At 50.6% G+C, this 17,148-nt stretch overlaps 2 protein-coding genes across 6 annotated transcripts in view; one reads left to right on the plus strand and one right to left on the minus strand.

Moving 5' to 3' along the window:
* The window catches only part of PSD2 (pleckstrin and Sec7 domain containing 2), a 34,578-nt gene extending 24,013 nt beyond the window's left edge, over positions 1–10,565 (plus strand). The window contains exons 9-15 of the mRNA XM_047085613.1: positions 1,782–1,825; positions 2,881–3,071; positions 3,245–3,315; positions 3,742–3,899; positions 4,807–4,951; positions 6,193–6,336; positions 9,724–10,565. Of these exons, the coding sequence (XP_046941569.1) occupies positions 1,782–1,825; positions 2,881–3,071; positions 3,245–3,315; positions 3,742–3,899; positions 4,807–4,951; positions 6,193–6,336; positions 9,724–9,933 (963 nt within the window). The 3' untranslated portion in view covers positions 9,934–10,565. The remainder of the gene's footprint in view (positions 1–1,781; positions 1,826–2,880; positions 3,072–3,244; positions 3,316–3,741; positions 3,900–4,806; positions 4,952–6,192; positions 6,337–9,723) is intronic.
* A 4,699-nt stretch (positions 10,566–15,264) lies between these two features.
* Positions 15,265–17,148, minus strand: part of NRG2 (neuregulin 2) — a 184,483-nt gene continuing 182,599 nt past the window's right edge. For all 5 annotated transcript variants that reach the window (XM_047098632.1, XM_047098551.1, XM_047098486.1 and 2 more), the window contains one exon: positions 15,265–16,088. In XM_047098632.1, the coding sequence (XP_046954588.1) occupies positions 15,335–16,088 (754 nt within the window). In that variant the 3' untranslated portion in view covers positions 15,265–15,334. The remainder of the gene's footprint in view (positions 16,089–17,148) is intronic.

Genomic DNA, 17,148 nt, shown 5'->3' on the forward strand with positions numbered 1-17,148 from the left:
CTCACAAGTGGGTGGGGAATAGGTGGGGAGGAGAGAGATCTCTGCTTCACTAAATCTTGACAGTCTAGAATTTTTCTTTTTTTTTTTTTAAAGTTTATATATTTATTTATTTTGGGAGAGAGATTGTGCAGGCTGGTGCATGAACAGGGGAAGGGCAGAGAGAGAGCGGGAGAGAGAATCCCAAGCAGGCTCTGCGTCATTAGTGCAGAGCCTGACGTGGGGCTTGATCTCACAAATGGTGAGATTATGACCTGAGCCAAAATCAAGAGTTGGATGTTTAACTGACTGAGCCACCCAGATGCCCCTAGATTTTTCAAAAATGTTTATTTATTTATTTTGTGTATGAGAGAGAGATAGAGAGCAGGGGAGGGGCAAAGAGAGGGAAACAGAGAATCCCAAGCAGACCCTACACCATCAGTGCAGAGTCAGATGGAAGGCTTGAACTCATGAACTATGAGATGATGACCTGAGCTAACATCACGAGTTGGACACTTCACCAACTGTGCCATGCAGGAGCTCCTAGATTTTTTTAACGTAATCTTTACACCCAACATGGGGCTCAAACTCATGACCCAGAGATCAGGAGTTACATGCTCTACTGACTGAGCCATCCAGGTACCCACCTGACAGTCTAGGTTTTTAATACTGGGGTCAGGGCCACCATGACTTTGGGACAGAATTAGTGAACATCCAGTTCAACATTTGACTGTTACGTGTTCCCTGAGTTAGGCAGAGGGATAGGCTTTATGAGACTTGTTTTTGGCACTCCATTATCATTATTGCTGTTATGGCAATCCTCAAACCTTCCACCAGTTGTTACAGCTGCCATGGCCACGACCACCACCTTGATCACCGCTGCCACCTTCACCACAACTATTAATGTCATCACCACAGTGAAAAACCCACCCATGTTTTCAACATCACCAGGAATTAAGGGATTCTAGTTTTCTTGTGAGGTTAGAGCCCAGGGCAGAACTCAACAAGCCTTTCAAGCCTGGTCAGTTCTCTGCCTTGGGGGAAAGAGGAGCAGGTTTATGGGGGTGGGGTAAGTGATGAGTTCAGTTTTAGACAGTGGGTTTGAAGGATATGGTGATGCCAGGTAGGTAGTTGGATAATGAGTCTGGAGGTCAAAAAATAGAACATTGTCTCCATCACTCTTCTTACCATAATTATTTTTTTTCACCATCAAGGAGTGCTTGTTAAGAAGTATATGTGAGGGTCACCTGTCAGCATCTGTTGTGCTAACCTCTCAGAGCCTTCAGCCTGCTTCAGATTCTGTGTCTCTCTCTTTCTCTGCCCCTCCCCTGCTTGTGCTCTGTCTCTCAAAAATAAATAAACATGAAAAAGAAAAAAAAAAAAGGATGTATTTGTGAGATCAAATGACCCCATCTCTCCACCCACACCATCTACCCAACCTCCCATGCAGCCATCCTTTCATCCATTCACCTACCCAGAAACTCATTTACCTGCCCCTATGCCCACCCATCATCCACACATACACCTTCTACACCCATGAGCACTCACCCACTCATTTCCCCACCCATCCACCTACCCACCAACCTATCTGCCCACCTCATCATCAGATCTATTCACCCATTCATCTGAACAATCATCTCCCCACCCACCCCACATTCATTCACCCACCCAACAAACAACTGTGAATCAAACACCCATTTGCCCCACTGGCTGAAATGATACTTCACTACATCCACATTACTAGAGATTCAGATTTCTTTGACTTTTCATCTGAAGTCATCTCTTTTTATTTTTCCCTGTTGTAGACCCTTTACAACTCCATCAAGAATGAAAAGCTGGAATGGGCCATGTGAGTAGTGCCCATGGGCACAGGTATGGGGAAAGTGAGTCACTGGGAAGGAAAAAAAGGGAGTGGCTGAGGGTGCAGGGAAGTCACTTCTGTCACTCTCCATGGTGCTGATATCTCCCAGCCCAGGGCTCTGGTGACCCCTGTCCAGCAGGTCAGCACCACATGTTGAGTTCCCCTTTGGGTACATTTTTTATCTTGATAAAAAGTGTGAAGTGTTTACACTGGTATGGAATAGATTAAACTGTGACTTGAGTTTCATGATGGCCACAACTTGTTTTCTATACTGCAATATTGCCACTATTCCCGATGATGATAGTTTCCTTCTTGCGAGGTAAGCAGGCAGGAAGCATGAGACCCCAGTGTAACAGCTCTTGGTAGCGGGGAGGGGCAACTGTCACTATAACTTGTTCCTCTGCAAAGGCAGTGAGACCTGGAGGTACCCAGCCATCTGGAAAGAGGTGTGGTGACCTTGCTGGGTGCGGAGACTGAGAGGCTCCTGGGGAAAGTGGCTGCCCCACCCTCCTGTGCTCTCCCGGGCACCTTGGTCTTTGGGTACATGTAGAGATCCCAGGTAGGAATTGTGAAGAATTCCAACAACACTGAGAAGATCTGGCATTTTTCTACCAGGGCTCTAATGGGGATCCTAGACTTTAGGGGCCTCATCTACTGGCCCACCTTTCCCCAACATGTTTGTGGGGCTTGGTCAGCAGCTTCAGGCTGGCCATGGGTCACTGCTCCCTGGGGCTGGGCTTTCAGGGTTGGATGGAAGAGAAGAAATAAGGAATAAAACCAATAAGGTCTCCAACTTTGTGGTCAAAGAGTGCTTGGAGGATTGGAGCTTGAAGGCCAAAAATCAAAGCTCAGAGGACAGGGGTCAGAATCAAAGACTAAGGAGAGGGGTCAAATATATGGATCTGTGATCTGGAATTGGAACCTCTTTACCTCTGCTCTTCACCTCTGACTGCTTCCCAGAGGAGTGGTTGGTGAGGAGGGAGCATGTCCATGTGGGGCTAAGGCTTTCATGGAGGTGGTGCTCAGGCCTCCTATTTTCCTAGTGATGAGGACGAACTGAGGAAATCACTGTCTGAGCTGGTGGATGACAAGTTTGGGACAGGCACCAAGAAGGTGACACGGATCCTGGATGGTGGCAACCCCTTCCTGGATGTTCCGCAGGCTCTCAGCGCTACCACCTACAAGCATGGCGTGCTGACTCGGAAGACTCATGCCGACATGGATGGCAAGAGGAGTGGGTGTCAGGCAGGGGAAAGGACATGGGGAGGGATGCCAGTCTGGGGGGAGGGTCTGGCCCCATGGCTGCTCGTCTGGGGTTGCACACCTAGGTAGAATGTAAGGGGATGTGGGGGAGGAGATAATTGGGGTGGGTGGTTGTGGTCGCACTACCCTTACCCCCATCCCTAGCACCCCGTGGGAGGCGTGGCTGGAAGAAATTCTACGCGGTGCTCAAAGGGACCATCCTGTACCTGCAGAAGGTGAGAGACTGCCCCCAGAGTCCTTACCCAAAAAAGGCCAGTGCAGTCTTCCAACCGGCCCCTGCCTTGTGGTGCTCAGAGGGTCCCTGGCAGGACGTGGGGCTTAGGCAGATGCTGGGTCTTCCCCTCATTAAAACCTGACTCAAGCTCAATCAGAGCCTTGGGTTTTCAGGGAAGGGCCTTTTAAGTGCCCAGGAGTCAGAGGATACCCAGTGGAAGTTCTCTTTGGCCTTGGGACAAACCAAGGTGTGGAGAGGAGAGGCTGGAGTGCTTTGTTGGGGAGGGCATGGCACCAGAGTGGCAAGAGCTGAATGAAGAATGGAAGGAGAGCAAAAGGGGGGGATGGAGAGGGTCGAGGAAGTGTGGGCTAGCAAACCAGAGCCTGGTGATGACAGAGGCTTGCCCGCCCCTGCCCCATCTGTCCAGGATGAGTACAGGCCTGACAAAGCTCTGTCTGAGGGTGACTTGAAGAATGCCATTCGTGTGCACCATGCTCTGGCCACCAGGGCCTCCGACTACAGCAAGAAGTCCAATGTGCTCAAGCTGAAGACAGCTGACTGGAGGGTCTTCCTCTTCCAGGCACCGTAAGTAGGAGTGGGAGCCCCCTCACTCCTACCCTGGCCTCAGGGCCTGCAGCATCGAGCCTACCCTGCACCCCTCTCCTCATCCATCTCAGGCGGGGTGCCCTGCACGTCAGCCACACGACTGACAGCTGGGGTCGCCCAAAGTAGAGGTTCTTAAGTGTGGTCCTCAGCATCTCCTGGAAATGTGTTAGAAATGCAATTTCTTTGGCCCCACCTTAGACCTATTGAATCAGAAACTCTGGGGCTGGGCCAGCAGTTGTGTTCTAACCAGGCTTTCAGGTGATTCAGTTGCATGCTGAAGTCCCTACGTCCAAGGCAGATGGAGTCTTAATGAATCATCCTTTACTGTAAATCAGGGTGGGGAAATGGATGGGAAAGACTTGTCCTGTAGTTTCCCTGGAAGACCTCTGTACACTCCCCTTCATCCTGTCCTGTGACTTGAGATTGGAGTTTCATGTGTCACATGAGCTTAAAAGGAGGGAGGCTGGTAGGTGACCTCTCAAGATGGGAGTGTGTATGCTGGACGAGGTAGTGGGGAAGGGACAGGAAACCCGAGTGGGGACACTGCTTGTCCAGTTATCTCTAGGTTCGAGTCATCCAGGGATCAGCTGCTGACTCTAAGCCCTCTTACTTCAGGGCCATTAGCTCTGGACCTGGACAGCTTGATTTTCATGTGAAAATCCAGGTCTTGCCTAGCCGCTGGGAGTGAGAGGAGCTCTGTACATAGACTTGACCAGGCCCATCCAACCCCCATCCTGCCATCCTCCCTCACTCCTTTGTCCCCCTTTTGTGAAGGGATTGATGGCCTCCCTATGCCAGGCTAGTGCTGGGTCCTGGGGCCTGGGTAGGGGACAGGGGGTCCTATTGTGAGAAGCCGGTGCCATCTCCCCTCCCATCCTGTCCTCAGGAGCAAGGAAGAAATGCTGTCCTGGATCCTTAGGATCAACCTGGTGGCTGCCATCTTCTCAGCCCCGTCCTTCCCCGCGGCTGTCAGCTCCATGAAGAAGTTCTGTCGGCCCCTGCTGCCCTCCTGCACCACTCGCCTCTGCCAGGTACAAGCTCCCGGGACCCCAACGCCACCTCCTCAGGCTGTGTCCAGCCAGGCCCCCCGTTCAGCAGCCTCCACCTCAGCTCCTAGATGGTGCCTGATCTTGGGCTAAGAGACAAAGTGAAGAGGCAGATATTCTCCTCCATCCCCATTGCGCCCCACCCCCATTTACAGATGGGATGACTGAGGCCATACACCACACAGAGGCTTACATTCTTCTCTGCCAATGGGGGTGTATCCTGTGGATGTCATTGTGAGTCTGTGGGCATTGTGCGTGTCTGAGCATGAATGCGAGAGAATGTGTGTGCCGCAGGGAGCTGGGGACAGGTGAGACTCAGCTGGCTCTTTTGCTGTCCTGATCTACCCTTAAATATTTTATTTGTAATCCTAAAAAAAAAAAACTACGTGACTTTTTCAGGGGTAGTTTGGAGAGGAGAGGATAAATGGTGGAACGCTACTTGGGAGGTGGAGGGCAGCAGGGGCTCCATGCCGCCTGTCTTCGTCAGGCCCCCCTTCTGTACTGGGCCCTTGCCTTGGACCTCTCCATTGAGCTACCAGAGCCCCTGTGCACGCACATGCAACGCACACACACACACAGACCCCACGCAGGCATACACCATACAGGTACACACACACGTGCTCTCTCCCCGCACCTCCACTGCACACACATGCGCATACATACGCACACAGGCGCAGCCCACTGCTCACACAGCATGAAGCGGTCTGGCCGTACTCCGGTGGGTGGGATGTACGTGTGCACCTGTCTGTGAGGAACAGTGTCTCTGCCTGTCTTTGGGTATGATCCTGGGTCTGTAACCATGGAGTCTGTCTGGGGGAGAATGCGAGAGAATGTGTGCATCCTGTGGAGCCAGGGGTAGCAGAGGCCAGGCTGTCCCTTGGTCCAACATGTTTGTGTGTGCTCGTGAGAGTCCCTGTGAACCGGGGTGGGGGCAGAGTGCATCGGGAGTGCTGGTGTGCCTGGGTCAGCGTCTATGCACACGTTCCAGTGTGCGGGCCTCTCATCTCCTGAGCCTGCCGCAGATTTATCTAGGAGAGTTGATGCTGATGAAAGCAAGGGGGGGAGCGGGAGAGTGGAGGGCCACTCCCTCAGGTCCTCCACATACTTTATGTCCCCGGCCCGGCCTCAGTTTCCCTTTGGTGAAGCAGATCCAGCAGGCCGGGATTAGACCCACCCCTGTGCCGTCCTGAGAGTGGGCCCTCACAGTCCAGGACTTGTCTTTGCAGGAGGAGCAGCTGCGTTCTCATGAGAATAAGTTGAGGCAGGTGACTGCGGAGCTGGCTGAGCACAGGTGTCACCCTGTCGAGAGGGGCGTCAAGTCCAAGGAGGCCGAGGAGAACCGGCTGAAGGAGCACTATCTCACTTTTGAGGTGGGTTCTCCGTGGGGCCGATTGCGAAGCTCAGGGCTGGGGCAGGAGGAGGAAGCCAGCTCTTCTCCTGTTGCCAACATCATTCTACAGCCAGGGACTCCTGGTTTGGGCGTTCCCCACTTTGGGGGTTCCCCTGAGGTGCTCTTGAGCCATGCACGGCCTCCTGTGGGCCGGTCTCTGCACAGTCCAGCTGCCAATTGTTAATCAAGCACTGTGCCCTCACCTGTGTCTCTCAAAGAGCACCAGGCGGGTACCACCCTTCTCTAAGACCCTCTTCACCTCCATGCCCCCCATGACCCAGCCGCCCACTCTGGAAGCTGTTACAACAAAACCACAGACCGCTTGAGCCTGTCTGCATGGCCTACTCCCTCTTTTGTGTCATTTTCCTTTTTTGCACATGTTTATCAAGCACAGCACCTAAGTTCTCCCTTCATCTTGCCTTTCCCTGCCCCCTCCTGCCCCCTGATGCTCTGCAAACGGGGCTGATGGAGTATCACTCTCACTGGGTCAAGCAGAGGGGGGCAGCTTGCGGGAGGGAGGTGGGAACCACTTGTCCCTTTTGGACAGCCTTTGTGTTGACCTGCTTGCAGGAGTGGACAATATAGAGGCTCAGACAGCCTCTGGAGCAGGAAGGGCAGGAAGTAACCAATCTCAATCTCTAGATTTCCACATTGATTTTCTGTTGAGGTATGAGGAAAAGGGAGTTCCCACAAGAGATCCTGACCTTTAAAAAAACATAAAGCTGTTCAGCTTTTGAAATCTTCTCAGACCCACTCTCTCTGCAGTGTAAACATAGGGATGGCAAAAGCTACAGTGGACTGATCTCTCGCTAATTGCCAGGCAGCTGCGATTCCCTTCACTTCCCTTGTACTGATTGATTTCATCCTCATGTCAACTCTGTGAAGTGAGGTCTGTTTTTATCCCCATTTTACAGATGGGAAAATTGAGGCTTAGAGCAGATCACTTGCCTGAGGTGACAGTTAAGAAGTGCTGGAGCCTGAATCCTAACCGAGGCAGTCAGTCGGATTGGAATTTCGGCACACCTGTCTTTCTCACTTCCCGCTGGCTTAACTGGGGGAGGGGGATGGGTCCTGGAGGTGAAGCCCAGCAATGAAGGGTCTTTCTGTTCATGTCGCAGAGCTGTGTGAGAACAGTGTCTCCTCACCTGTAGTCCCTGCTTCTTTTAGGATCTCAGCCTCCCCTGACTGTGGTGAGGGCTGGAAGCTCAGAGTCAGGCCCTCAGACACTGCCAAAACTCCCCTTCTAAATGTTTACCAATTTATAACACTTTAAATAGCTTATGAATGTACTACTCTGTCCATGTCCTCACCAACACTGGACACTACTGAATGTTTCAGTCATCACTAATCTGAGAGATTTAACAAGGGGTATCATATTAATTTGGATTAAAAATGTTTTAGGGGCGCCTGGGTGGCGCAGTCGGTTAAGCGTCCGACTTCAGCCAGGTCACGATCTCGCGGTCTGTGAGTTCGAGCCCCGCGTCGGGCTCTGGGCTGATGGCTCGGAGCCTGGAGCCTGTTTCCGATTCTGTGTCTCCCTCTCTCTCTCTGCCCCTCCCCCGTTCATGCTCTGTCTCTCTCTGTCCCAAAAATAAATAAATGTTAAAAAAAAAAAAAAAAAAATTTAAAAAAAAAAAAAGAAAAAAAAAAAAAAGAAAAAAAAATGTTTTAATTGTGGCAAATACATATAACATCAGATTTATCGTCTTAACCATTTTTAAGTATGTAGTTCAGTAGTATTGAGTCTACTCACATTGTTATGCAAGTAATCTCCAGAACTTTTTCATCTTCCTAAACTGAAATTCTACACCCATTAAACAGCAACTCCCCAGCCCCTCCCTCTGCACTCTGCCTTCCACCCCCAGCAACCGCTGTTCTACCTTCGTCTCTCTGAGTTTGACTCGGTACTTTGTATGAGTGGAATCATCCAGGATTTGTGGTTTTGTGACTGGCTTGTCCTCAAGTTAATCTACATTGTGGCCTGTGTCAGAATTTACTTCCTTTTTAGGCTGAATAATATTCCATTGTATATAGATACCACTTCTTATCTTTTCATATACTGCTGGACATTTGGGTTGCTTTCATCTCTCGGCTCTTATAAATAGTGTTGCTATGAACATGGGTGTGCAAATATTTCTGAGATCCTGCCTTAAGTTTTTTTGGGTATATGCCCCAAAATGGTATTGCTAAATCACAAGATAATGTTATTTTTCACTTTATTTTTTTAAGTTTATTTATTTATTTTGAGAGAGAGGGGTGGGGAAGGGCAGGGAGAGACGGAGAGAGAGAATCCCAAGCAGGCTCCGCACTGTCAGCGTGGAGCCTGACGCGAGGCTCGAACTCAGAAACTGTGAGCTCATGACCTGAGCTGATATCAAGAGGTAGATGCTTAACCCACTGAACCATCTCGGTGCTCCTGTTATTTTTCACTTTCTGAAGAAAAGCCATACTGTTTTCTACAGCAAGCAGTGTGCCATTCCAGTGTTCCCTACATCCTCACCAACACTTAGTTGCTGAGTTTTCTTTGATAGTAGTTGTCCTAATAGGTGTGAGGTGATACCCCATTGTGATTTTGATCCGCATTTCCCTGATGATAATGATGTTGAGCATCTGTTCATGTGCTTATTGGCCATTTGTATGCCTTCTTTGGAGAAATGTCTAGTCAAGACATTTGCCATGTTTTTAATTGAAAATTTTTAATGTTTGTTTATTTTTGAGAGACAGAGTGCAAGCAGGAGAGGGGCATAGAGAGAAGGAGACACAGAATCTGAAGCAGGCTCCAGGCTCTGAGCTGTCAGCACAGAGCCCGACGTGGGGCTCGAACTCACAAACCGTTAGATCGTGACCTGAGTAGAAGTCGGACACTTAACCGACTGAGCTGCCCAGGAGCTCCAACATTTGCCATTTTTTAATTGAGTTGTTTGTGTTTTGTTGTTGAATTACAGTTTTTAATATATTTCATAGATTTCTGACTACTAGACCCTTATTACATACATGATTTGCAAATATTTTTTTCCATTCTGTGGATTGCCTTTTCACTGTGTTGTTCATGTCCTTTGATACACATGAGTTTTAAATTTCATAATCCCATTTGTCTCTTTTTAGTTTTGTTGTCAGTGCTTTTGGTGTCCTAGTCAAGAAATCACAGCTAATTAACTTGAAAATTTAAAATTGTGAGTGACATTTCTGTGCATGCCCCTTGCCTATTTTTTTTATTGGGTTGTTGATCTCCTTTTTTATTGATTTGTGAGAGCTCTCTGAATATTAAGGAAATTAGTCTTTTGTCACATAAAGTACACATACTTTTTTCGTGTTTTGTTGTTTGTCCTTTGACTTTGTTTTTGGCCTTTCTCTGCCCTTTTTCCAGAAAAGCCGTTATGAGACCTATATCCACCTCTTGGCTGTGAAAATCAAAGTGGGCTCAGATGACCTGGAGCGGATTGAGGCCCGGCTGGCCACCTTGGAAGGGGATGACCCTTCTCTCCGCAAGACACACTCAAGCCCGGCCCTCAGTCAGGGCCACGGGACTGTGACTGGCAGCAAAGCCATGAAGGATACCGCCGGGCCTGATACTTAGCTGGCATGGATGGGCGAGCCCCAGAGGCAGGCGAATGTCCCCAGAGGGGTCAGTGAGCACAATTCCAGCTGGGGGCCACTTGCACCAGCTCCAGGCAGTTGACAGGCAGCCAGAGGGGTGCAGAGAGCCCTGTGGACCAAGGAGATGGAGATGCTTACTCATGGCGTTGATCTTGCATCTTGGGGTTTTTCCGGGCCTCAGACCTTCTCCCCAGCCCTCATATTCCTCTCCACCATGGAGCCTCATTTTGTAGGCCAGTTGTATGCATGTTCTAGACACCATCTCACTGGGAAAGGAGGACTGGCCGCTGGCTTCCCGGGCCCTCCCCTCCTCACAAGTTCCTCCCCTCATCTCCCTTATTTCCAAGGGCAGGACTTGACTCCATGTCTCAGCTTGAATCCTCGGCTGTTCCCCTCCTCCTTCTTCAGACTTGACCAGCAGCGGGTCTGCAGACCACCAGCACCATCCTCTCCTCCCTCCACCTTGTACCTTTTGGAACCATGCCCTGTTCTCCTGTCTCCCTTTGCAATAATCCAGGACCCGGGCCTGTTCCCTCGATGCCAAGTCGTCTCCACTCGTGTGTGCGTCCACCTCACCTTCCATTTATGGAGGCCACTACTGCTTTCTTTTATATGGACAAAAATGTATATATATATAAGAATTATATATATATATATATATATATATATATATATATATATATGGAATCCCTTTAAAGATGATTTTGGAACTGATATCAGGATGAAATATGATGAAGGAAAAGCCTATTTCAGCACTCCACCTGTTAGCAAGGAGGGCTGCTGGGCTGCTATCTAGTCCCTTGGTGGTCCTGACACTCTGGGAGGGAAAGTGGAGGCGGCGCTGAACCCCTCTCACTGCTTTTCCCCTCTTCCGGCTGACCTGTGACTTACTCTGCTCTTACAGTTGATGCTTTGGAATAAGTAGACAGTGTGTGTATATGCCACCCCATCTGTCCCACAGGCATTTAGGGTGTGAGTGGGATGGACCATGGCCCTGTTTATATTTTGGTCTTTATGTTGGTGCTGCCAGGTCTCTGAGCTACAGAGGTGGCCTCTTGTACAGATCTACTGCTACAGGAATAAAAGACACTCTGCCTTGCCAACAGCCACTTGTCAACAAGCCCAAAGATGTTTGTGGGGGTAGGGGGGGAGACGTTATGGAAGCCAGTAATTTCTGGTCTTGAAAAAAAAAGGGAATAAGAAGTGGCTGATGGTTCTTTAAGTTGATACTTCTTTCACTCTTCTAGTGACTCACAAAGGCTAGCTAAGGACATGCTTGGGAAGGGTAGACAAATCTGCCCTGCGATGATCACAGACTAGCATCCTGTAAACCCTGCATTCCTCAGACTGACAAGTGGTGGGGGTGATGGGACCCTCAGTGTAGCTATGATGAGCAAATCCTTTATATTTTTAAAATAGATTAGTCTGGGCAGCACTCTGACCTCAGTGGTAACATATTTAGTTAGTTGCAAGGTTGGCTTATCTATTAAGTACCTAACATTTACAAGCACGCTCCCATTTGATGCAAGGGACGTAGAAGTCTGTGAAAATAGGTAGTGATTTAAATCCAGGTTATTTAATTTGGATTAGCTGAAGTGTATTTTACAGCCAAACCATCTGGCCCCTTCATTTTGCTGAGGGGAAGTAAATGTTCATTTAAATGAAATTGAAAGAGCAATGTAATGTAAAAGAGCTCTCTGTACTATCTCCAGGCTGGCTCAAAGGTCTCTGATTTTTGGGGTCAGTTTCCCACCCTCCACCTCACGAGGGCGGGTGAATGAAAGCAGAGGAGCGGGCTTCTGTCTGCTGCAGACAGATCTGCTTCCCTGAGCACTAGTGATGTCTCCCATCAGTAAAAAAATCTTTAGTTCACTTTCTTAATTGTATAATTATTTATTGTAAATTATATACATGTACTACTGTACTAAAATATTATGTACATTATAAAACATACACAAAAATAGAAATTTAAAAAGATGAGATGAAAATAAATCTAAATCAGAGTTCTAATATTTTTTTCCTGCATTCTAATGGACCATCACATTCCCCCACAACCTCTGCCCCTAATATGCCCATTTTCCAGGACTGTCCAAACCCAGAGGATGGAGGACCACAGGCAAGATGCAGTAAGTGGTTTGCGCCACCGGGTGGTCCCTGCAGACTCAGGGACTTCTGGGGACTGACCCTGGATCACAGCGTTTCTTTGAGCCTTCATTTTCTCATTCAGTGAAGGTCAACAGTGCCGCACACTGTGCTAGGTGCTGAGGATACTGTGGTGAGAAGAGGATTGAGCAGTTCCCTGTCCACCTGGGGCTCACAGTCTAGTGGGGAGGGGGACAGGACGTCACCATTACCATTTGGGAGCCTGGGAACGCTGGGGAGAAAACCAAAACTGACCTGGCAGAGAGAAGACGAAAGATTGGAGGAGTGGGGAAGACCACCAACTCAGGAAGTCTCCAGAATGTCCTAAGTGCTTGTGGGGGACAGGGCTATACCTCTTCCTGATGGGCCACTAAAGATGCCCTAAGGCATCAATTTGGGAGGCACAAGGGAAAAAGAGCCTCTCTGGCCACACCGGCTCCCAGGTCCCATTCACGCTTGGGAAATGAATGGGTGACAGATTAGGTTCTGGCCTTAGACTCTCAGTAGGTATTTTAGAATCCAGAGCAGCTAACAACGCTACCAAATCACTTGATACAATTATTTGGGGTCATGAGAAGTCCAATGGGTTCACCGAGAGGTCACTCACAATTACTGGGGTTCACAAAGAGGTCAGTGGGTTCACTGAAGTCACAGAGGTGGTTTCTGACTGAAAATTTAGAAGGTAACAGCAACTCCGAGCCCTCAGAAGGGTCATATTGACACTGAGGGCTCCCGAAAAGGCCAATAGGTTCACCAAGAGGTCATTCACGACCATTGGGGTTCACATAGAGGTCAGAAATCACATAGAGGAATTATTGGCTGTTAGAAAAGCTTAAAGCCAACAGCAAACTCAGAGCCAGCAAAGGGATTTGGATGAGATCATCAGATGGGCCCTGGGAGAGGTGATTTGCAGGTTTATGTACGATTCAGTTCTTTATTTTCCTTTGTTTTTTTTTTATAACAGGTACTTATCCCCCCCAGCCCCCCACAATGAACACCGTAACTTTAGTCCTTTCTTTACTTTTCCCCATCACGTCCCTTCACCCAGTTTTTGCCACTCTGTGTGATTCAAGAATGCAAGGCACAGGATACCATCATCATCATCAAATTAGCCACTAATAAGCATCATATGCCAGAAGCAATACTGGGTGCTTTATAGATAATCTCCACAGTAACCCTTTGAGGTAGGTATCGGCATCACCCTTTAACAGCTGAGGAAACAGTGGCCTAGAGAAGTCACATAGCCCGTGAGGGGCGGAGCTAGAATTTGAACTCCGCCCCTCTCAGCCTTAATGAAGCCTCTCTGTCCCTCCCATTTGTAGGTCTTGAAAGCGACCACACACATTCTGGGGGCGATCATGCATGTGTGCACACACGTCAACCACCTGAGCTCTTTGGATAGACGACTTCCTTGTGTCCGGCTGGAACATAAGGGATCCTGGCACTGGATTAATAAATTAATCAATGAGGGAAAAGGCTTATGCACCCTGGACCGCCATCTGCCTTCTCCATGCCTTCCTCAGGGACTGCAGGTTTAAACAGGCCCTGGCTCTGAGGGGCTATAAAGTTGGGAAAAGCACAACACCCTGTGGGCTTACAAGCTGCAGCAGCTGTGGTCTTCCTGGCAGCCAAGGGTACCCATTATGCCACCTTGCATGTCCAGGCTTTGTCTGTGACATGCTTGAGGCCCCAAGGGTCATCTTGCCTCAGCTGCCCCAGTGCCAATCCCACAACCCTTCCCTCCTCACCCACATAGGCCCGGAAATTGTTGCCTCAGTCCAGCCCCAGGAGCTCCAGGGTAGGAAGTGGGCCAGAGGTCTGAGGCTGAGCTCAAAGCAGAGTAATCTGCATCAGCCCCTTGGCCAGGTTCCCCAGAAGCCAGGGGGGATAATCTTGGAGGAGGGAGGAGGGTTGGAGCCTGTCCTGGGAGCTGAAGCCAGGGAGATTAGAGGGACAGTCTCTTCTTCCCAGGGACTAGCCTGGCCCTCTCCAATCTCCACCCCAACATCCATCCATCTCCACCCAGGTCCTCATTCTCACCTGGGGGCTAGGCACACACAGTCAAACATGAGTTATTTCTGATTTTATTTATAATATAAAAATGTTCAAGTGTCAACAGTCAGGTGTTTGGACATTTCAGGGCAGGGTTCTCATTTGTTTGTTTGTTTAAACAATTACCTTTTGACAAATTAGCAGTGGACCCAGTTTTGCGGGGTGGGGAGGGAGTAGAATTCGTAGGTGGCTTGGGGTCTGGAAGGAAATGGTGTTACTTTATTGCTAAAAGGGGAATCAAATACACTGTGGAGTGGCTCTTCTCGGTCCCAGCGTGACCATGCATCCAATCTAAAGAATCTGAAATGCAAAGGACATGCAGGCATAAAATAGAAAAGACAACCTGTAAACGAAGGTGCTGCAGAGGACGGAAGGGCATCCTGGAGGCCACAGGGGAGGAGGAGCTGGAACTTTGGGGCCCTGGCAGAGCTGCCTCCTCCCTGGGGCCGGTGCTGTTGGGAAGACCTCTTAGTGCCCCCTCCCTTAGCAGCTATGAGGAGCAGGGTGGCCCCCTCCCCATTCTGGTTGCTGTCGCTGGGCCTCAAGTCCCCCCCCCCAAAAGTTACCTGACCCCAACTCTAGCTCCTAAGCCTAGGATCCCCACCTTCTCCTCAGGGTGTCGGGGGCCTGAAGATCTTGCCTGAGGGCAAAGCTACTCCTGTCCTCATTTCCTTCCTCAGGGCGGATCCCCTCCCAGCCCCCACCCTTGCCCCCACTAGCACCCAGCAGTCTTTTCTTTGCCGGCTTCCTCTCACCCCTGCCAGCTGGGGATCCTACAGTCCCCTCAGCCCCACCCCACCCCACCCCACAACCCAGACTTCTCTCCAGGAGCTCCAGATTAGCGTACAGCAAAAGGCACCACAATATAGGTTTCTATTAAAGAGTCAAAAAATTGGCCCATCTCTCTTTTTTTTTGTTGTTTCTTTTTTTTTTTCCGAAGCTGTAAATCAGGATGTTACATATAAATAGTTTCCCTATAAAAACGTCTTTGCCGTTAGCTAGTATTATAAGACAATTTTTGCTAAAATGAAAATAAAACATTTTGTTATACCTTTTTCCTTTTATAGAAAATAAAAATATTTTTATTTCTTTTTTTCCTCCTTTCTCTCTCCAGGCGGTGGTCTCTGTTCTCCGTAAAGACAGTGGGGCAGGCGAGGCGGAGGGGGGCGGCGGGGCGGCGGGGGCCCCTAGAGGGGCGCCGAGTCCTGCTTGCCCCGCGGGGGGGGCCCGCGGCTGTGTCTGCTGCTGGCCCGCGTGCTGTGGCTGTCCAGGGAGTAGTAAGTCCTGCTGTCGGCCGCCGGGCACAGCGGCGGCGAGTCCGAGCGCAGCGCATCGTGCGCCGCGCGCAGGCCGAGGAAAGGCGTACTCTCGGCCGCCAGCGCCCCGTCCGCGTCGTCGTCCGAGCCTGAGGCCGAGCCGCCACCCGAGCCGCTGCTCAGCGACAGCGAGTCCCGCGCCGCGCGTGCGCGCTGCGCCGCCAGCCCGTTGAGGCGCGAGCGGCGCCAGCGCCGGGGCCCCGCCGACGTCCTGCGGGACGCGCCGCGGGCGCGCGGCCGCGGTGGGGGAGGGGGCGCGCACTCCTGCGTGGTCTCGTACTCGTCGTCCTCGGGGATGCGGAAGGGGCTGGCGGGCAGGCTGCCCAGGCTGCCGCCCAGCGCGCAGGCCCCGCGCCGCGGCCCGGGCCCCGCCGCGGGGTAGTAGTAGCTGTCGTAGCTGCGCTGCATGTCCGCGCCGGGTCCCGGCCCGGGGCCAGGGGGCGCCGGCTGCCGCAGAAGCGGCTGCTGCTCCGCCAGGCGGTAGCTGATGGGTGCGGCCGGCGGCAGCGACACTGCGTGAGCGGAGTTGGGGGACGTGATCTCAAAAGTCGGCACCTGCGTGGCCAGCGAGTAGTGGAAGTCCACTGGAGAAAGGCGCGCGGGCGTGGTCAGTGCCGACACGTACCTGCGGAGAGATGCAGAGGCGTGGGCTGGGGGTTACGGGTTATGGGTTGCGGTGGAAGAGGTGGACCACTGGTAGTGCCTGGGATCCCGCCCGCCCGAATGATGGTGGCAGTCCTCAGTGACCTTAAGCAATTTCCTTAACCTCCCCCAGGCTCGGTTTCCTTATGTGTTAAGAGGGGATAACCACAGTGCTCATTCCAGGCTGTTGTTGGAATGATTCCATAAACGTATCACATGGGATGTGCCGGTGCCACTGCCTTCCTGATGCTCCAACGTGAACGGTCCTTTTGGTGTGAGGGATGCCCACAGTCACCAATATTCTTGAACTGTTACTTTGGGTCAGGCTCAGATTGGGGCATTTTACATGCACCATTTCATCTAATACGGTAATTCTGTAAGACCCTTACGTTAGTCCCATACCACACATGAGAAAACTGAGACTCAGAACATTTAAGTGACTTGCTCAAGGTTCACGCAACCCGGAAGTAGTAGGGCTGGGATTTGAACCGATGCCAGGCAGAACCAGGACTTATGCTTCTCTGCTCTCCAGAGCCCTTATTACTCTCTTTCTGGATCGTCTGACTTCCCTCTCCCACATGGACATCCAGTTAACCACCATACCCCACCTCCTGGAACACACCCTGTGCCCTGCTCTACCTCGACCTGGGCCTAATTGTTCACTCTGGTTATTCCCCAGCTCCAGGGTCTCTCCTCCACTGTATGCAGTTTCCAAAGCAATCTTTTAAAGTCAGTTTTGCTTAAGGAGGCCCTTCCTGCCCCAGGGCCATCAGCCATCTACCTGGCCCCAGCCTACCGGTTGAGGCCCAGCTCCATTCTCCGTACATCTCACCCTGCTCTGGGCATCTCACTCACTAGCAATGTTCTTAAGTGCCTCTGCTAGTACAGCTCAAGGTACTCCCTTGCCTGGAAAGCTCTCCCTGTCTCTCTGCCTCCCAACCAGTAAGAAGTTCTATTGCTATTGATAATGATTGATAACAACCTAGTGTAGCCAAGTAGGAGTCAGAGAGCTTTGTGCACATGATCTCTGATGGCCTTCGCAA

The sequence above is a fragment of the Lynx rufus genome, unplaced genomic scaffold (assembly GCF_022079265.1).
Source record: "Lynx rufus isolate CCGP_SWC_20201006 ecotype Redwood Valley unplaced genomic scaffold, mLynRuf1.p SCAF_1, whole genome shotgun sequence".
NCBI lineage: Eukaryota > Metazoa > Chordata > Mammalia > Carnivora > Felidae > Lynx > Lynx rufus.